General features: G+C 43.4%; 1 protein-coding gene across 10 annotated transcripts in view; it reads right to left on the reverse strand.

The window, feature by feature from the left end:
- The window catches only part of AKAP13 (A-kinase anchoring protein 13), a 234,008-nt gene that overhangs the window by 69,102 nt on the left and 143,756 nt on the right, over positions 1 to 21,150 (reverse strand). For 9 of the 10 annotated variants that reach the window (XM_088136399.1, XM_088136396.1, XM_088136402.1 and 6 more), the window contains one exon: positions 5,164 to 5,245. In XM_088136399.1, coding sequence (XP_087992525.1) covers positions 5,164 to 5,245 — 82 coding nt within the window. Of the gene's footprint in view, positions 1 to 5,163; positions 5,246 to 9,511; positions 10,330 to 21,150 lie in introns of those variants that run through there. The other variant, XM_088136405.1, reaches the window with a different exon arrangement.

The following is a 21,150-nucleotide window of genomic DNA, read 5'->3' on the forward strand; positions in this document are numbered from 1 at the left end:
CCAGCTCTGTACCAAAAAGGAAAAAAAAGAACAGTAACAAAACACTGAAATGGAAAATGGAAAAGGAAGTTCCAGATTGGCCACTGGGCAGGCACTAATTCCAGAAAAATTAATCAACTCCTGTGCTGAAAATGCACCGCAAATTTGGCAACCTGTCTTCCCTCTCCTCTAATTACCCTAACATTGGTAGACATCACATTACTAATCTAAAGGCAGGAGGATGCGGGCTCGTTCTCAGAAATAGCCCCCTCCGCACACAACCACACACACAATTAGATACATCTGATATTGGCCTGGTTCAGACATAACAACGTTTGTGGATGTGTTTTGCTAAGAGAGCAAGGAATATCAAATTGTGGGTATTCCTCCCCTCCCCTTCTTGTTGTCATATGAGGACAGGAAACTTTCACTCCGGGATTAAACAAATCATGGGTCCAGGTTAACCTCTGAAAGAGAGGAGCTGTGGTTTCTTTAATTTCAGTCTACTGAGCAAACTAGAATCAGAAAAACCATTGATTGATCCTGGCTTCCTCTTAGCAGGAAGCGTGCAAGCAGGTCCAAACAATACAGGCCAAGCCATTCCTCCATAGTTGAAGAACCCTAAGCGTATGAAAGAGTTCCAGTCTGAAGGAAAATACTACCAGCCTGGAGAATCAGTTATGACCTGAAAAGGAAGGAAAAGTAACAAATCAAACGAATCAAGGAGGTAGGAAAAAGTAAAATGTAATAAACAAGAAAGATATTAGGTACACAGCTATCTCGTAAGGGCTGGGAGTTTTCTGAACCCAAAAGCCACCTTGGAAACACTCCCTCTTCTTTCTAGGGAAACTTGATTTATTTTTCTGTTTTCATTTGTTTTGCTCTACGTGTGCACACATTGTGCAATCCAAGATTATTTCCACCTCCTCCGATGGCCCGATAAATCTCCAGCAGCACGAATGCCACTACAACAAAGCTGGAAGAATGACAAGTTCCCAACAGAGATGCCATTTACTTCCTGAAAAATGCAATTTATGGACTGACCTCTCTATAACCACTCCTTCCAAAGCAGAAGAAAGGAAACCATGGACCTCTTTAATGCACAGTAAAAGGGCCAAGATGGGAGCTGGGCACGCCGCAGAATAAAATATCTCCCTTGCCTGCACATGAACCAGAATCAAGTAGTATAATGAAAGGGTGCTAGAACAGCCTGGCCTCCATTTCCAAATACAGGTGGGAAAATCTATTTCAGTATCATTATATACTCCAGCTTTTAGGATAAATCTGCACAAGGAGCTCACTATAACAAACGTGAAACAAACGGCAGACATTTTTAAAACCTCCCCTATAAGAAGGAACCAGGTCAGCAGACAAAGTGTTGGGTTATAGAGAGGGCTATTTAATGAAAAAGGCAATACCTAGATTTTGAGCATCATTCAGGAACTTTACTCCCCAAAAGTAGATAGTAGCAGAACAAACAAGTAAGTAGAGCCTTATATTTAATTTCACGTGCATTGGTAGGCATTAAAACCATGGTTCCCACGTTTTTAATATCTCTCTCCCTGAAAACTTAACACTATAGTCTCATAATGACTTTGTATCCCAAGCTTTGGGAAACCACACAAAGTTTAGCACAACAGGTTGTGCCACTATAGGCTAGAATCTCTTGCTGATTTAATTCTTACCTATCTAATGGGAATCTCCTTCCTGCCTTTTTAATATAAGGAAGCCTCAAAAATGAATTATATTCCACTTACAGTCTACAGCTCTCCATCACCATCTTACTTTAAGACACATCTGGAAGGCAACCAGGATAGCAAATCCTGATGTTCTAAGTTATAATTTAAAGTGATCCTCATGCCTATCTGAATCGCAAAAGAGATTTGGTATTTCTGGGTCAGTATTCATTTTCTTTCAGCCTCTCTCTCATTCTCTCACACATGTGTACACACAACCTATAATGATGATGCTCGTGATTCTCTTTGCTGTCTAAAGGAGCATCACACTTATTCTCTGGCTGGGAAGGATGGAAAGAGACTTGCTTTTTGGAAAGAGGACACCTCCAGATGTGCTGGGATGCAAATCCCAGAATTTGATGCTATCTGGCTGAGAAAACTGAGGAACTAGAGTCGCAATACATGGAAAGTAAACCCTCTCAGCAAAGGTTGCCTTATTAACACATACATTTTGGTAGGAAAGGTGTGGTACTGAGTTTTACAGAGGGAAGTGGAGTTCCTTCTTGATGCTCACTGATTCTCAGTGATACTATCAGCTGTTGAAATATGAATCACTCTCAAGGATGCATATAAAATGGCAGAGAGGGGAGCTCTGTCCTGAGCTCAGAGGCAACAGCCTTTTGCATCCTATTACTTATTCACTCTTGGAATATTAATTTCTTTCATCATTCTCTTTGTCAATTTTCTGTAGATTGGCTGGTCGTTAGCACTCATCTTGGATTACAATTTCAACCTACCTTTCTGGCTTTAAAATGAAAATGAGGGAAGAAGCTTTGTTTCACATTCTTAATATTCCCTGGGTTACAACACTCAGAATATAACTGAAAAAGCAAGAGTTGTTCTGTTCTGATCTTGGCTCACATATCATTTTGGGCTTGGAATGTTGCCACATCCCTGGTCACCACTGATGTTCGTAGAGACCGTGCCACAACACCATCACCCCCATCTCTTGTGATTTCCTCTCCTTGAGATCCTAGAGGTTTGACCCTCAGCTTAGGAAATCAGATTTGAGGCAAGACTGTAAGGTGAAAACAAAAATGTTTGCCGTAGGCTCCAGATCAAGGAGGCAAAATTCTTTTACAGTTTGGGAATCAATTGCTCCTTTTCCCTCGAGGGTCTACTGACGAATCAACTCCTTTCATCACAGGCGCTTTGTCATCCACTGCATGGTTCAGTCAAACTGCTCTATGGGTAAGTCAGCTGATTACATCAAGCCTGGAGGGCTTTTAGCTTTTTAACAGGTTCCAGGGTCTGAAAGTCACCAATGTCATTTTGGAAAGGGTGTTTTTAAATCAGAAAGCAGAGCATTAGCACGCAAACCAGCATGCTTCTATTTCCCAATAACGTATATTCAAACCAATCAAACTGACATACAGAGGATGACTTTTTGCCTCAGTGCAATCACAGGGGACCCTGTGGTGAACATTTAAAGGGATTATTACACACAGGCCAACTCTTATATTCCAATTCAAACTAGCCCAAAGTTCTTACCCAGCTCAGCCTTCCCCCAAAGGAACTCCAGATGTGCTGAGAACAAAGCTCCCAATTCCCAGCCAGCCTTTGAAAATTATGGGAGCTGAAGTTTAACTTATCTGATGGTTACAATGTTGGAGAAGGCTGACCTGATCCAGTATTATCTACTATGACTGACAGAAGATCCCCAGGGTTCTGGTAGGGGACTTTCCTATTACCTGCAAGTAAACTAAAATAAGTGAAATCCCCTGTGAGCAGAACTCAATTCCTGGAGACTTCGTGTAATTTTCTGGGCTTGACGTCACTTTCTTACAGGTTGTTTGTTTCAACTTCTCAGTCTAGCCTCTAGCCTTGGTATTTCCTGGAGGTCTCCCATCCAAGGCCCAACCTTGCTTAGCTTCCCAGCCAGACAAATTAGCTGGATGCTGCCACCTCCCAAGACATTACTTGCTACCTGGTTCATTTTAACTAGTTACCAGGCAGTGAATGTGAGGCCTTTTATATGCAGAGTAAATGCTCTGTCACTGACCAATGATACTTCCTCATTACATCTAAGAAGTACTGAATCTACACAGGAAACTAACATCTTGGAAAGGAAAGATATTTCATCCTGGCCTGCTAGCTTTTTAATGTATGCATTTATTTATTTACTTAATTTTGTAAGAGGCACTGGAGCAACATATGAACCACCTTCCACCTACAATCTGAAGTGATACAAATCAGTAGTGGTTTGACCAGATTCATACAGAAATAGAAGAACGTTACACATTTTAATACAGGGGATGAATACTGATTTCCTGCCAAATGTCACCTTCTAGGGGAGGCAGGGTGACCTAGCGAGAGTTATAGCAAGACAAACACACTAATCAAGACGGCATTACATGAAGAAAGGTGTTATAACCTGCCAGCAATACCATCAGATGAAGCCACCAGAGGGCACATTTAGGATAGAGATGGGAACGTGGGTCACAAATAGAACTGCCAGCACTTTGTGGGTGATTTTTTTCACCTGGAGTTAAAATGGGCCTCTTCAAAACTTTGGCAACCTCAGCAATGAATCCAGCTTACGGGCCTTCCAATGTCTTCAATCCATCTTCCGCTCCCACTGCTTGTGGCAAGGAAGACACCCCGAAGTTGTATCCCAGAACACAGAGATCCCAATTTATGACCCTTGGAGTCCCCTAACATTGTGATCTGCTGAAAAATAATGGTCCATTTTCCTGTCAGCTGGAAGCAACGAAAATGATAGTGCATGCCCTAAATCCAATAAAAGTGAATGACCCTTCCCCTGCCAAAAAGAAACAGAGGAAAACAGAAAATCCTCACCTGCTCAGGTACAAGATCTACATCATTACCTTATTTATTGTGGTCTTTACTCCCCGCTCCCCATCCTTTAAGCACCCTGCTCTGCTTCCTCATCCCCCAAAGGCTGCCCATTCTGCGCACTGCAGGCAGAAGATACGCAAGAGACTGGTGGAAATACGGGAGGAGCAGAAGGGCGAGCCAAAACTATCACGGACTCACGTGGTACGATGAAGTTTTTAAAACAAGAGGTGTGGTTTGCACAACTATATTTCAGTGACGGCATTTTATAACCCAGGTTTCCTCTACCTGATACTCTTAAGGTGTGCTGCAATGTCACAGGAGGAATAGCAGTTTGGGAGTTGGGAGTCCAAATGTATCTGAAGGGCATTATATTGGAGGACCTTGATTGTGCTCTCCAAGAAGTTTAACCAGATGCTTTTTAACCCAGCCCAGATATTCTATGCATACAAAGTTTGCATTCCCCAAACACAACACACTGTTTTCGAGATCCTGCCCTGAATCGGTAGCTAGGGTACAGCTGAATTGGCAGCTGAGTCTCCTGCAGCCCAATAAAAAGATCCATGTCATGTAGCTCCCCAAAAGTAAAGCTCAGGAATAACACAGCATTCTTCTTGTTTCTATCCGTCAAAGAGAAAAGTATTCCTCCTACCTGCAGAGTTGCAAGGCTGTTTCTGCTCCAACAGTAAGGAATCTGGAGAAGGCTCGACAGGACACCAGCTTTCACGGTTGATCTAAGGAAAAGGGAGAGAGGTGACAAATTAAGGTGGGAATCTTTTCATGCAGCCTCTGTATCGATGAGCTCTTATCTCACCTTGGTCAAACTTCACAGACTCCCAATGAATCAAGTAAACGTAACTGGTCTTATGTAAAATACATATTTCCTTTACACTGAATCAAAAATGGAGTCAATACAATTCCTTTTCTGTCATGCATTTCATGCGGACACATTATGTGAAGACCTAACTCTCTGGAGAAGGCTCTACTACTGGGAAAGGTGGAGGGAGGGAGGGAGGGAGGGAGGGAGACGACCAGCAGCAAGGTGAATGGACTCAGAGTGGTGATGGATGCACCATTGGGAGACCTGAAAGACCAAGTAAGGAACAGATTGTCATGGAGAAAATCTATCTATGTGGTCACTGAGAGTCGACAACGACTTAATGGTGCATAATCAAATCATGCATTTCATCCATTCCCCCCCCTCCCCATCACACTGAAAATCACAATGTGGCACCAACTTCTGGGGATGGCAGAGCCTTTCAAAGGCCAAATACAGCTTTGACCTGACTCACACCTGCTTGGACTGTAAGTGGCTGAAGTCTTTCCTATCACCTGGTATTGTTTAACCTGGAGAGGTGCAAGAGAGCCCTCTCTCTAGCCACTGCTTGAGTGCTCTGGCCTGTCCCGGGTCACCTCAGTCCACGCCTTATTTTGACAACTGAAAACCTGCCAAGAATCAAGTCTTTTGGAGGACTCAAACTTCCGAATACAGTTATAGCAAGTAATTTCACCCAGAAGGAACAAAAAAGGGGTGGGGGAAGCAGATTATTTTTAACTTTCATTTCCTTTTTAAACCCTGGGGTCCACATTTCCTTTAATCATGTTTTAATTTAGCTTCCAGTGTGCAAAGGACATGCTTTTTTTCCTGTTTGTCAAAAGTTATGTCTACATTGCACCATGTGCCCCAATTCCCAGTTTTGACTTCTAACACAACATGCTTTACCAGCGTGGTTCCAAACCTAGTGGTTATATTCATTCAGTCTGCTAAACCTGATTAATTTAACCTAGGCCAGGTTAAAAGAAGCCACAAAGCTCCATTCACATACCACACCAAGCCATGAACCATGGTTTACAAACCATAATAGCTGGGTTCACATACTGCACCAAACTACATTATGATTTAATGCAATGTATGAATTCATAGTACTATGTATGATATGGACAATGTTATCAGGGCAGTGGCAATTACAGGTCCCATATGGAAAGATAATAATAGCATTTTCCCATCCATTTTTACTGTATGCACACATCTTGTTCTGACCACTCTACATCATCCAGGTTCCCTCCATCACTCAGCAGTTAAAGCAGACCAGAAGAGTGAAGACACTCCTAAGGCCACTTTTGCGACCTAACCACTTCTGCATTACAGGCATGCAATTAGAATTGCTTCGCCAAGACCATCTTGGCTAGAAAGCATGGGAGTGGGAATCTAAAATTTCTGGAAGGCATTGGATTGGCAATGCCTGCTTCCAGCATTCAAATAAGAACACAATCACTGTTATGCATCAGGGGAAAGTGAATGAGACAAAAGTGACTTCAGCTCTCTGATCTTCATAATGCAGAATTTATGAATCAGGAACTCCCTAGTCAAAAGAGCTCCAGTGTGGCAACTGGAACGACAAAAGGGCAAAACAGAGTTATAATCCATGAGTTAGGAAGTCTTGAAAATGCTCTGGCAAAGGTTTTAAGGAAGCCAACCATGCAAGGAAGTGGGTGTCCTCCACAGAACGAGAGATAAGATAGATCAATTTCTGTCATGAACAGAGAAATGCAAACTCAACGTTTAGAGGTCAAAGAAAGAAGCAATGGGCTTCAGTTTCAGGAAGCCAGACCATCTGTCCCACTTTACCTAAGAGCCTTGAGGCACCTTTACTCATCACTGGTGACTAACAATGTGACTGTTTACAAATACAACTTACAACCATACCTGTGCAACGCCCACCCTCCAGAAAGATGGAAATGAAAGAGCTGAGTCCCAGGCACAGACTCAGAAAGTTAGAATTTTAGAATTCTAAACTCAGAAACTCTCAGAATTTTATCTTTCTTTCCAAGGAAGATCATTGCTTGTTCTTAGGGCTGCAGTGAAAAGCTTGAGAGCCTAAGACTGTTAAACATTTAGAAGGGTAGGACCATAACACCTATGGCAATGAGCATACACGTTTAAACTCTTTTCTAAAAACAGAGTATGGGTTAGCTTGGTTCAGAATTCATACTTTCACACCCAAAGACTGGAGCTCTTCTTGCAAACAATGATACTTCCCTAAATCCAAGCTCAACCAGACAACTTCTCTCTTCTTTTGTGCAAAGTCACCATGTGTTCAGCATGATTTACTGAATAAGCCACAACACCCTCAACTATGGTTTGCCAACCAGAATGGCTGAATACACAGAGGACAGTGCTAAATGAAAACCAATCAATCTACCTTAGAGCATAGTGCAATGGGTGAACCGGATCTTTGGATTCTGCTCTGCTTCCTTTGATTAAATCCCATAAAACTAGCTATTCTGGGAGTTCAGAAAGATCTAGGAAAGCTATGTATGACCCCACCCCCTCAGCCTCCATTTTAGACTATTCCCCATTTCTCTAATACATCCAGGCCAGATTGTGTGAGCCATTCAGCTGGCTGCTTTCCTCCAACTGCCGTTCTCTCTGCCAGGAAAGTAAAGCTCTTAAGAGTGACAAAACATTCTCAGACTGCCACCTTACTGTTTGGTGGAGCAGCTCCTAATTTTAGCTTTGAAAGTGCACGCAGGGAAAGGGGGAGAGCGGAAAAATGCCAAGGACCGTTAGCCAAAAGAGGTATCCGCCTCCACACCCTATTTAAAGGCACAACTAACTCCAGATTTCAATAAGAAAAGAAGTCAAACAAGAACACACAGACTGAAAACTCTGGGACCAGCAGAAAGAGCGGATGATTATTACAAGAAGACTTGGGGAGAGTTACAATGTCATCCACAAAGCAAAAGGAAAAACTCATTCCCTTGGCCAGAACAATCCACAGTGGACCTGTGGATGAGGATCTAGCTCTCCTGAGAGCTAAGGGCCTCATACACCTGAAAGTGTATGGATTGCACAAGGCAATCAAAAATGAACTTAGGAAACCACATGCTCGTTTTGATTTGGCTGCAGAATGGATTATTGGGTCTCCACTTAGTGCTGAGTTAGGATGAGATGGGGAGGTGGATTTTGAAAGTGGGTGGGAGGGGAGGAAGTTGCTGTATTACCAAAATAGGATGCCGGTATTAAAATGCCAAGATTTTTTTCTGAGGGCAGGGGAGATGTTCAGAGGAGGCTGCAAAAGTGGATATGCCAAAAAAAAAAAAAAAAGCAAATGATAGTCAAAATGAAAGATGTGGGTCCAGCTTTTCTCTCTACCATGAAACTCAGTGGTCATGGATTTAGTAGGACATAAGCTATGAAAGGCCAACATAACATAGTAGATCACTACTTTGGGTTCAAATGACTGATCATTTAGGCAGAAACTTAACATGGGAAAAGCGTTCCCTCTTGGCCTAGCCCACCTCATGGTGTTGTTGCAAGGGGGCAGAAGCAGAGCACAGATTCCACAATATTGCTTCCTTGAGAAAAAGAGAGATCAAAAGTATAATGCATAGTACAGAAAAGATCAATATGGCTAGGCAATTTCCTGATTAAAATATTAGCAGAAACCAACTGCAAACCTAGCTAGCATGAGAAAAGGATGCCAATTGACAAGAAGAAAGTGTGAAACTTAATATATGTACAGCTGGAAAGAGAATTTTTTAAAAATTATATGGCATTTGGTTTATTGCCACCATTGTAAACATTATTGTACCAGACTTCCTAGGCATAGGACTATTCACCCTTTCAAAAAAATATTTTTTAAAAAAATGAAAAAGATATTTTAGAGACATCGAAGCAATGTATCCATACAAATCTAACCAATGCTTTCTCTTTGGAGGCTGAAAATCCTACACAGGGGTCCTTGGGTATCTCCTGGAGCTTACGTCTGAATAATCATGGGTAGTATTGTCCTGGGTAGCATCCTGCTACTCTCTGTTTCAAATCCTGCCCTTGGAAAGAGACCGATTCCTGATGACAATCAAGTACCCCCTTCACAAGAAAAGGGAAGGGAGGGAAAGCAAGCAAGGACTAGCCATGATCTGACCCTGATCACCTTAAGGGGGGGGGGAATGCAAGTAGAGATGCAGCTCAGCCAGGGACACAAGCTATGCCATACCTTCAGCAGCACCACCTCTACAGCCCTCTCTTCCTTGGAAATCTCACACAGGCTGTATCGTCTCTTGTGCCGCTCATACATTTTGCCCAAGAAAAGAAAAGGCAGAGAAGAGCCAAGTCAACCATTCACTCCTAGAGAGGGTCAAGCAGTCCAAAATCCTCTCCCGGATGTCTTGGCTGAGGGTCCTTGCGCCTTGGTGTGCTCCCTCTCTGAATCGCAGAGCCCAGCCAGCTCGCTCCCCAAGAAGAAGGAAGAAAACAGAGCTCCACAGCACTCCAGCTGGTTGATAAAAAAGTCTTCTTGGAACACAGAGTTACTTGCATGGAAGGGAAGAACGGCACGCAGGAGGAAGACGCAGAAGGAGACGGTTAGCCGTGCAAAGAGGTATTTATTTTAAAATCGGAACAAGCGAGTCTTCCTTGAAACTTCTCTCCACTGAACATTGTCGAGTCTCTTTTTAATAGCAGAACTGACTCTACATCCAGGAAAGGAGAAGACGGGGAGAGAACAGCCACCAGCAAAAGCCAGATGTCCCAAACAGAACCTTTTCTAGCAGACCGACCAAAAGAAGGCGGAAAAGAAGGCAAGGCGAGGCTAAAGCTCAAACGTGTCTAATTCAAACCGAAGGATGGCAACTAGACCCAAAGAAAATAGTGCTGCTGAGGGAAGAGAGGGAGGGAAGACCAACCAGTAAAAGGAAAAAAAAAAAATTAAAAATAACAATAATAAATGGCTGTCCCAATTGGATTTCTAAGCTTCTTCCTGAAAATGTTCGCCTTTCACCCAGCCTTAAAGGTTGCTCTTGAATCAGTTTTGAAGGAAAGTCTAATGACAGCAAAAAGCAGATGGTGGTTGGGCAGATTCTCCCTCTCAACCCAAGTTCAGACGTCACCGTTTTTGCTCACTGCCCCAGAGTTCTGTGAGAGCTGAAAAGTTAATTGCAATTGTGGGACTATGATTCATCTCTTTGGAGAGAGGCGGGAGAAGGCCGGGCAGAGTTCTCCTCCTACGGTCCCGATTCATTCTGCGAGACAAACCACACAGAAAAGCTTCAGCTCTTCCTGAGGGATGGCTGACTTTTACACTGAAACTGGGAAGAGGGGCGGGGGAGTGGGATCAGGAGGAGAGCTCTAATTGTGGATGTTGAATATTTTAAATACAAGAATTCAGGCCCAGAGCTGTCTGAAATCCAAGACAGTCCTCTGGCTCAGAGCTTCTCAAAACACAGACAGGAACTGGGGGGGGGGGGGGGGGCATACTCAGGATTCATTCTGCTTTGAGCAGAGAGAAAGAAACAAAATGCTCAATTGACTTGTTAAAGGAGGGGAAAAAGTGATTCCCCCTTTTTGTTCTAAGCCAAGTGACAGAGTTCTTGAAAGAGCTCCCCCTCCCTTTCCCATTTCTACCTTGGCTTTGGCCAAAGCCCTGTGCCTCTTCTTCTCAATGGCTTATTCACATCGACCAAGCCTGGAGAACACACTGCCACACAGTTTCCTGTTTTCAAAATAATTTGAGTCTTTTTCAACCTTCACCTTGGCCCCTGGTCTCTCAAGAGATGAAATCTTCCTGTAACTCCCCATCCCTCCAACCTTGCTTTAACCCTGATTCTTGGTTATAGATGCAAAAAAAAGGGGGGGGGGCAGGAAAAGTGAGGTATGGGGAATGCCAAGAGAAAGCAAGTAAGGAAGCAGGGTCCTTTTTTATCCTGTTAAGTTACAGGAGAGCAACTATACAGGCCAGGCAGAGAAGCATCCAGGATTCACTGCTTCTTCTCCCCAAAGATAAAGAGAGAACAAGAGGGGGGACTCAAACATAGCAATTTTGAGGAACTTCATCTGTCTCCATTCCTCCACGAAATGTCCCAACTGGCACCTCTCAGACTGGACCTACGCTGCAGATTTTGCATTTCCTCAAACACTGCAAAATCAGTAATTTACAGGGCTGTCCTTTGCACAAAAACATCTTTAGATCACTGCCCGAGACCCATTCCCAGTGACCCTGGGGCTCCTTCCTATTTACCAGCCTGCTATTCTCAGCCCATCTATTCTTTTAATGTCCCAGAGTACCACCAGATTTGATTGCAGTGGGGCCCTGGGGCAACTAAATTGTCAATTGTCTACAGTGCAACCAGCAGTACCCATTTCTGCTAGATATGTCCACCAAACACAGAAGAGTCCAAGATTGCCTTCTCCTCTGCTGCTGGCCGCCAGCCGCTTCTGCCATCCTTATGCATGCAATACAGGCAAAGCTCAGAGGTGCGGCTCAGAAAAATCACTACCTGCACAGGTGGTGATGAGACAGCAGTAGCCAGTTACAGAGGAGAAGAGCTGTCCTGTCTCTGCTCTCTCTCCCTGAGCAGTCTAACAAATATTTCCATCTTTTCCCAGTAATTGATGCCTTATGAGAATAAAGAACAAACTGGGGGGGGGGGGGGGAGTCAAATATTCAGGAAAGGCTCAGGTGTAGCCCAAGTCATGCATTTCTCTCCCTGCATACAAGAGTGCAAAGTGAGTCCTGGGGATTGCACTTAGATTGCACTTTTTCACTCTTTCCCTTGCCGTGTGCTTCTCCATAACATCTGCCTGGTGGCCATATGCGTCTCCATAACATCTGCCTGGTGGCCATATACATCTCCATAACATCTGCAAGGCCCAGAGGCACCTCCACTTGGTAAGCTGCATCTGAAATGGGGCTGAGTGTGAGAGAGGAGAAGAGTCGTGTAAAGGATTCTTGCTGGATTGGCTAGTGGTCATGACGGTCATACATTAATAGCAGCAGAAACAGGATGCTGGGGAATGTGATTGGCAGAGGCCCTTCTGTCCTACCTGTGTGCATCTGATTGGCCATTGTGGGAAGAGAAAGACAGATGAGATAGATCTATGGCCTCATCCATTCCCTGAGCATTTCTGGTATTATTACAGTGAAAAAAGTGGGAGAGATGCTGTCAGAGAATCATTAAGATGGTAAGTAAACAGGCAGATGTTCCATAATCTGATTTCAATGGGGGAGGGGGGGAAGATATGGGAGGAGTATCTTCCTTTATGATAAAAAAAAAATCTGTAGAGCTTCGAATGCACCTTGACATGGAGGAAACGAATCAACTTTTTTCTACACAGACCGCAAGCCACCTAAAACCTCACGACGAGATAAATACCTACGTTCTGCTTGACTAATTCTAGCATGCAAACACACACACACATTCTGAGGGGCAATATGTAGCATTAGACAGATGAGGTGCAGAGAGAGCATGATCTGCTAGCCATAGTTTCTGAGCGCTGCGAAAGCCAGATGCTGTAGGCAGGCACCAAAACCAAAGCTGGAATAAACAGTTCATTCTGTAAGGGTTGGACCTACCAGAAAGCTCACTATGTAGGATCGTGCTAGAACGCTGCTAAGACTTCACATCTTAGCACTAAAAATGCAATTTCAAGTTAGGGTTGACAAGACATTAATCAATGACTGCACACACCATACTCCTTTAAACCATAGTTTACAGAACAACCCAAAGGAGCCTGGTTCACATACAATGCAAAGCCATAAACCATGACTTTCCAAGCCACTGGATTCATATTATAAAAATAAAGTCTCCTTTGATTGAAACTCGATTCCTGGTAATTGCATCTGCAGTTTTTTGGTGGTTTGTGGAAGTGGTTTCCCATGGCCTTCTGGTTTTTTGTTGGTTTTTTTTACTTCTGTCCAGCCTACAGTCCTAAAACACCATGCTGATCACCCACCTAAGTATTAATCTGGCTGTAGAGAACCACGGAGAAGACCCTGGAGAAGGAATTCAGAAGTTGTTAGGAAAACACCAGGTTAGGAAACACCAAGAAACATGTGTTAAATCAAGAGAGTGTTATAAAGAGACTCAGACTAGCCCACCTACCTCCACCCGTTTTCCTAGGGTATAAGAGAGATGGAAGAGAAGACATGGACAGACTTGCAAGAGTCTGTTATCACAGCCGAACTCAATAAAATATAGTTCTAGTTTTCCTGTGCAGTTGGTTAGCTAATCTGGTCTACCTTGAAGGGCTGACATTGGCCCAGCCCTGCTTGGCTTCCAGGACTAGATAAAGCCAGCCAGGTATTGCCAACTGGTGGGACATTTATATAAGCCCAAACCAGATGTATTAAGGTTTAGTGAAATTTGTGGATCTAACAATTCCTTCTAATGGTTATATGGAACTATCATGTTTATTAATCATTGGCTGGGTTCACTGGCTGGGTTTTAGATTAAATTTGCATAACCCTATTTTAACCAGAATTCCTTGAACAAGATCTAGTAGCCTGCAGCTGGGCACATCCATCGTACTAATCCCAAATTGAATAATTTATTCAATTGCTCCCCACTAATTTGTTTGGGCCCCTGCAGGCCCCCAGATCTTGACCAGAATTTCAATGGTACAAATTTCAATCAGAGCAGCAGAACTTCCTGCCAATTTTCAGCAAGAAATTTAAGTAATAGGTGGGTTAAGCCCCCATCCAATTGAGAATACACGTCCTGCACTGGGGGGGAAATGTACATTGGCATCAGAAATTCTGTGGCACTTTCTGGTGATAATTATCATGCTCTGCCAAGTTCCTCGTGGTCTTGGATGCCCCCCCTCCAGCCAATGTTTATTGAACAATGTGGTTCTAGATACCAAACAATGGTCAAATGCAATAAAATGTGTAAACCAGGCCATGGCTTTGTCATTTCCATCTATAGGATTGAAGAAGGGAGGAAAGGAAGGTACCAGATCAATTGAAGGAGACCTGAAGAGGTAATTTAAAACCACCCAATCTTCAGGATCACTTGCATCTATTCCACCAAGAGATAATGAATGCACATTCCACAGGCCTTTGAAATAAGCTAACATAGCCCCCATTCTTATATGGGGATGTAAAATGTCCAGCCTTAGGGTCACAGGCAGATCATCAGCATCCCTTTTGCAACCCCCAGAGTGTATAGAGGAGACACTTTCAACCTAGCGTAATCTTTTTGGCATGTAGGAGGTTGGGGGTTAATTTTGCAGGGGCTTAAGCACCAACTTAAGTATGAAGCATAGAGCAGCCATCTACCACTGAGAAGCAAGATTCTCAGAGTTTTCTTTAACCAGATTTATTGAAAGGGAAAAGGAAATTAGGTTCCAGAAATCTTTGCCACTGGATGCTTACTCTACCACCCAATCTATTTCTAAGGTTGTTATAGCAGAGCTTTTTTTGCTTCCAACCTCTTTGCCAGGTTCAGAGTAGCCTGTTATATCTGATACTTTCTTGAGTACTGAGTCCTGCCTCATCTGCTTTTGGAGTTCAGGCAAAACCTAGTGCAGCCTTTAAGCTAAGAGAAATTGAGCTCTACTTGGTGTTAGAAAAAGCACCCTTATTCAGACTGGTTCTTGTCTTCTGCTAGGGCCCCAAGGCACAGGCTCGGCATCTTGACATGGTAATACTAAGGGTCTTCTCAGTTTTTGCAAAGGATGGGATGGGGGGAGAAGAGCCACTGAAGGAATGGAAGCATTAAAAAAAAATGATCAGAGTTTACATCTATGTAGAAATGACTTGGCCACAGTGCAAAAGCAGTAATAGATGAACACAGCCATGGATTGGACAACAAACTATAGTTGAATGTGGCATGCCAATGAGAGCTTATCACAGCCTAACAATTCCTTTCCCAGAGGAAGTTGGTTTTTAGTGTATGTTACTGGATGAATGTCACCTTCTTGCCTTCAGTGCTTACAAAGATCACATTAGTGCTCACTGGTTCATTATAATATTTCACTGTAACATAGGTAAAGCTTTTCAGAAAAGGATGGAGCTTATGAGGCATACAAGGTCCCACTTGAGGCATGAATACAAAGAACTTTACATCCAGACGAATTTATTAACACTGTAATGCTACAGTGATTCCACCTTGTTTAGAAAGTTCAGCACTAACATTCTGCATTCTTATTTTCACATTCGGCCTACCCACAGTAATGGACTTCTTCTCAACCTAGTCCCTCCCAGTCGTATAGAGGACTTCAGTTCCAATAACTCCAACTCATGTTAATCACATTGGGTGGAATTTCTGGGAACTATCATCCCCACACTTTTGAAGAGCATAAGCCTGGGGAAGGTATACTTGGACTCTCTGAAATAAACACAGATAGACAGGATTATACCACCCTTCAGGGGCTGAACACAGGCTTTGCAAGTAGAGGGTGCTACCCTCAGTCCCCAAAGCCCGGGAAAGACCCCTAACTGAAATCCTGAAGAGCCATTACCAGTTGCTGTAAACTATACTGAGCCTTTTGGATTAAGAGTTTGACTTGGTATAAGGCAACAATCTGTGCTGATGTGCAAATGGATTGACCAGCCCAATTTTTCTAGCTGGAACCCTACTGAACCCTCCTGTTGACTACAACCCAAACTCTTGGAGATCTAGAGGTGATTGCACTACAATGTGGACTTCTGGAGGTGACCGCACTGCAATGCGCACCTCTGGAGATGATTGCACTGCACCGTACCTCCAAAGCATGGCATACAATATGTTTTCTCAGAAGCTACAAGCTGTACTGGATACGCATCAAGGCCTTTTCCATTAGCACGGTCTGAGGTCTGGCCCACAGTGGGACCTGCCAAATTCCGAAGAACCCAAATTTCCAAACCACCCCTCCAAATTCCACCTCAGTTCTCCTAGCATGCCTAAATACTCAAACTGAGGAATCGAGTGGTATATGCATTTAAATCAGAACACCCTTGGTTTAGTTCTGTATCTGCTTCCATTTCTCAGGGCTTCAGCTAAACATAATCATTAATAGCAGCTGCCTCCCCAGCCTGTTCTGGGGGTTTGGCTAGCCGCAATTTTTTCATGCTGTAAACAGTTGTGGTGAGAAATAGCCAGATTGCTTGCACTCACAGTTCGACCCGCTCCACTTTTCTCAGATTTGGATGGAGGCGCTGATCCATCACATACAGGCTGCCTTTCTCCAGTTTCAGACATATTCTTTTTCAACTCTGGGGCAAGGAAGATATGGCTCAGAAGTTGTGTAGGTAGGACTTCTTTTTCCCGTTTTAAACTCATACGGTTGCTATGAATAGAAGAGCCACCAGCAAAAATGGCGTGCAAATTTCTCAAACCAAGCTATTACCAATCTGGGCATAACAGATTTCTTGGGGGAAAGAAAAAGCTGGTGTATCATAAAAAGCACATTCATACAATAGCTAAGTTTGCCTATAATCTAAAGACAAAAACTCTTCCATTCAACTCCACTGGAAAGTGAAGAGACAAGACAATGTCTGTCTAAAGGAGCATTTGGTACCTGTTTTGAAAAAGCTACATTTTGTCCATTTGTTTGCTGCCCAGTTCCACAGCCTGGTCCATTACACTAAGCCATGATTTCCTTAACCATGGCTTAGTGAAGAAACCACCATTTTCAGCCCAGCATTATTCTGGGACAGCAATGCTCCAAATTGCTGGAGGGCACCTGGCTGAGGAAGGGCTGTTTTTTCAGAGAAACCTGGTGATATGAAGGACTCCAAAAACGACATCAACATCGCCTGCCGAAGAGATGCTTCCAAGCTGCCTTATTAAAAACATCTGGAAGAACTGCAGGGCTGTGTGCTTTCCAGAGCTTTTGGTGATGCGTACAAGCCATTTCATTTCCAAACCAAAGTCTGGGGCGGCAGTTTTTTAAGACCCCCCCTACATTTTTCCAGCCAAGCTGTGCTGTGGCTGTTCCAGCTCTATCCTCCCCTCCCTCCATTCCCCTTCCAGTCACTGACCTTTTTAACGACAAGGAAATCATAAGTTGCCCAGAAAACAGAGAGCCCCTTTGATATCTGTTTCATATTAGGCCAGCCACATTGTTATGAAAGCTTGAAAAATGATGCAATCTGGAGAAATACTGTGGCACTTTCATGGCCTAAGCTGCGCAGCTCGACAGCAAACGGATTCATGAAGAAAGGCAGGGCGGCAGTCGATCGGCTGAGCTTTTGAACCAGAATCAAATTTGAAATCAGGAGATACGCTCAGAGCCACCCTGCTGGCTCAAAGTTAGAGTCCTCTTCAGTAAACAAGATCCCATGATAAAGTCATGGTTTACTGACCATGCCACCACCACCTGAGCAAACACAACACACAAAGTCACCATTAAGACAACCCCATTTTGCTTAACTTGTTGCATGAACCCAGATGGAGAGAAATATCTCTTCGAGGCAAAGAAAAGCACGCCTCTCTCCCGTCTCCAACTTCTCTGCAATTCACAGCAAATTTGAAAGAAGGAATCCTTTATGCTGGGTCAACATGGAGATCTGCATCAGCTACTGGAGCAAACAATTGCATGGAACTTATGATTGTAAAGCATCATTTCAGGGAAAATCTCATTTACGGTGTCCACATGGCACACCAAGCTGCAAACTAGTCAGCCTCATTTTAACCAAGTCTGTTACATTTACCCAACCCATACAGTTAATCTATGGTTCAGTATTTTTTACCAGCTGGAAAATTGGATTTCCTAGTTTTAGTAAGCCATAGCTGAATGAACTATGGGTAAGCATGTCTTGCAAACACACATCCTGTTTTGTTCACAAAGGAGCCCTACCTTCCTGTCATATAATTTCTGTAGCTTTGAGAGATGTTGATGGCTTTTCATGATCCATCTTGAGTTCAGACTCAGGATCCTGGTTACACATTCAGAGCTCTGCATTACAGTACTTGAAATGAAATTGTGCTGGCCAGAGAACACCATCCAAGCCGCCTGCACCAATATCAACAGATAACAGAAGGAAGCAGTCTTCTAGGGAAGCTGGTCTGCTAGCGCTGGTCATCTCTACAGAAAGCTGTAAATTAACTTCCAGAGAAACTGAGATTCATCTTCCAAACCAAGCCCACATGTTTATAACCTCCCATCTGCCAATCCACCTGCTGGTTTGGGGTTTCTCCTACATGGAAGCCCTTCTGAGGAGGCAACACAGAACTTGTGTGAATGTAGGCTCTTATTTAGAACTAAATTCCACTGGACTGGACTGACTGCCAAGAAAATATGTTCAGACCGTAGTCCCAAGAAACATTTGGGTTTGCTTGCAAGGAAGCAGTGGGAGGAAAAAACAGTCACTGAACAGCAGGCAGTCTCAGAATGCCGTTCTTCGGGAGTAGCAGGGTGCGCCTTGCGCTTGCGTCACTGAAGAATCCACTGCGCATCGGCTGAATTGACAAAACTCACTTGCATCCATGTACCAGTTTTACTCATGCCAACTTTATAGAACTTTAGGGCTAGAGGCTAAGCAACCCATGTTGCACTATTAGCTCTTCGAGAATGAGGCCAGGGGATTCTACAAATGACCACTGCAGCTATTCCCAACCCAGCACTCTTCGTTCAAATCCCAACCGTCATGCTGGCTATGGATGGTGGGAGCTCCAATTCCACAGCTGGGGGACAGCAGGCTAGAGAAAGCTGGCATAGGCAATAGCTAGTAGACAGAGCCATAATCAATAATAAGGTAACGTTCTCTTCTCTTAACAGTTTCAGCTTCTCCATTAGGTAGAGTTCAGAGGCATACTTTTCAGTAAGAACAATACCGCTACTGATGCAATCTAGATGCCACCTAGTGGCAGACGTCATTCACTCACAGAACAAAGGAGAGGGGAGATCTAGGTAACTCAATCATCTCGCTCAACCCTCCCCGATCTTGGCAATCTCCAAATAAGTGGGCCAAGTCCCAGAATCCTCTGTAACAGTCATACTGGCTGGGGAATTCTGGGAATTAGTCCACACATCAGGGAGGTGACCAAGTTCCTAGAAGCTGATGTTGCCTGAAGAATTTTGGAAGACCCAGAAGGTTAGACATTGGTTATACCATTTTGGTTAGCTCAAATCAATTTATCTGTCCATGCCTCCCACCCCCATGAACTAACATGGCTATGAGGATTTGTTCTGTATCTCAGGGGCTCTGTTTTCCTCAGCACTCTCACCTCTAAATGAAGAGAATAAGCAGTGTAGAAGCTCTGTGGAAAAGAAATATGTTGGGTAGAGTAGTAAAGATATGTAAGATGAACTATCTCACTGGAAGTTTTTGCCGACTTTGGTCAATTCATAAAATATTTAATTCCTTCCTCCTCTTCCCCTCCTCCCACCTATGCATTCATATATTTTTATTCCAAGAAGTTTTTTTTATAGTTTCTGCTGGACTGCCTGTTCAAATTCTGAAGAGGGAAAATGGAATAATAGTAGTAATAACAACAAAACAATAACAGCGTGATTCTTCTCCACTAAGCAGGCTGAAATGGAAGCCATGCAATTAAAAATAAAAGCCTGTAAAAGCATCCACCATCCAACAGCATTTTTTGCAGTCAAAATCTTTTGCTTCATTGCTAATGAAAAAGGACAAAGGGGATCAAGACACCAAATTGTTTGCCTTTTCAAAAGGGAAAGAAAGAGGTTTTGGGGAGGGCCAAAGTTCCCCTGGACTCCATCCATAATTGGAATGGGCCTGCGATTAAAGCAAAGAAACTCTTCTACCCCACAAAGCACATCAATGATGGCAAAACTAATTGGCCCTTTTTAGTTCTGCTTGTTTGGAGAAACCAAAGTCAAAAACTCCTCAAGTAGGAAATATTAAGCAGTGGAAGAATTTTTTAAAAAGCTGCATTTTAGAAAACTGGTGGCAATGAAGACCAAGCAGACAGGACACAACTCGATTCAGTTCAATGTTTTAAAAATGTCCTTCCTACTTTTTTCTTGACCATCCAGATCCCTAATGGACAGACCTTGCCACACCATTTGTAAAACGTTTCCTTAAAATCTTTGGAAGGGTTGAACACCTGCAAAGAATGGCACGTTGGAGAGCTTGGAGCGTGACAAAAATGTCAGCAACTCTGTTTTTGTAAACTGGTTTCAGGAAAAGGAGACAGCATCATTTCAGACCAAATTAAGCACAGCACTGCCCAGTATCACCACACTGACTAGCAGAAATTGTTCATGATTTCAAGCTGGAATGTGTTGCAGCCCTACTTGACCTTTTCTGATAGGAGATCCCACAAGGTCTAATTGGAGACAGACTCAGGACCTTATACCATTTAAGCCTAAGAAATGCAGAACTTTGAATTTTGCCTCCAACCTAACCAAAAGAGGCAACGGGCAATCTGCTTTTAAAATTCCTATCTAAAAGGAGTTTCTCAAGGTTGTGGTAAGGAAGCCCCCAGATAAACCAGCAGAAAACCGATTCCAGTGAAATCAACAACCTTACAACAAAGATATTTGGAAGGTAGACCAGGAGTAGAGGAGATTCCAAAGCAAACCATGAAAAAAAGGAATTCCTTCTATTTAATGGCTGGTTAATTAACTGGTCGGCAACCCGCTTCTCATCTCTACTTCCGTATGTGGCCAATTATTCAGGATCAATCTTGGTTGTTTCTGAAGTCGGTACAAAACAACACCAAAGGAGTCCTTCAAAACATTAAATAAAAACATACTAATGAATCCCATATGAGGACAGTGACATTATTCCCTGGTTCCCTAAGAGGATCAAGTTCTCCTAAAGCAGCTTATTTTGGGCAGATGCTTCAGGGGGAAAATCCATCAAAAGATCTAAACAATTAAACTAGAGATAGATGACTGACAACCCACAGGCTTGCCGCAGCCCCCAGAGCAATTTTGCCCAGTCCCAATTGTTTCTCAAGC

The sequence above is a fragment of the Python bivittatus genome, unplaced genomic scaffold, assembly GCF_059951505.1.
Source record: "Python bivittatus isolate LINGU-HERP-01145 unplaced genomic scaffold, Pbiv_v1 ctg000140_np1212, whole genome shotgun sequence".
Lineage (NCBI taxonomy): Eukaryota > Metazoa > Chordata > Lepidosauria > Squamata > Pythonidae > Python > Python bivittatus.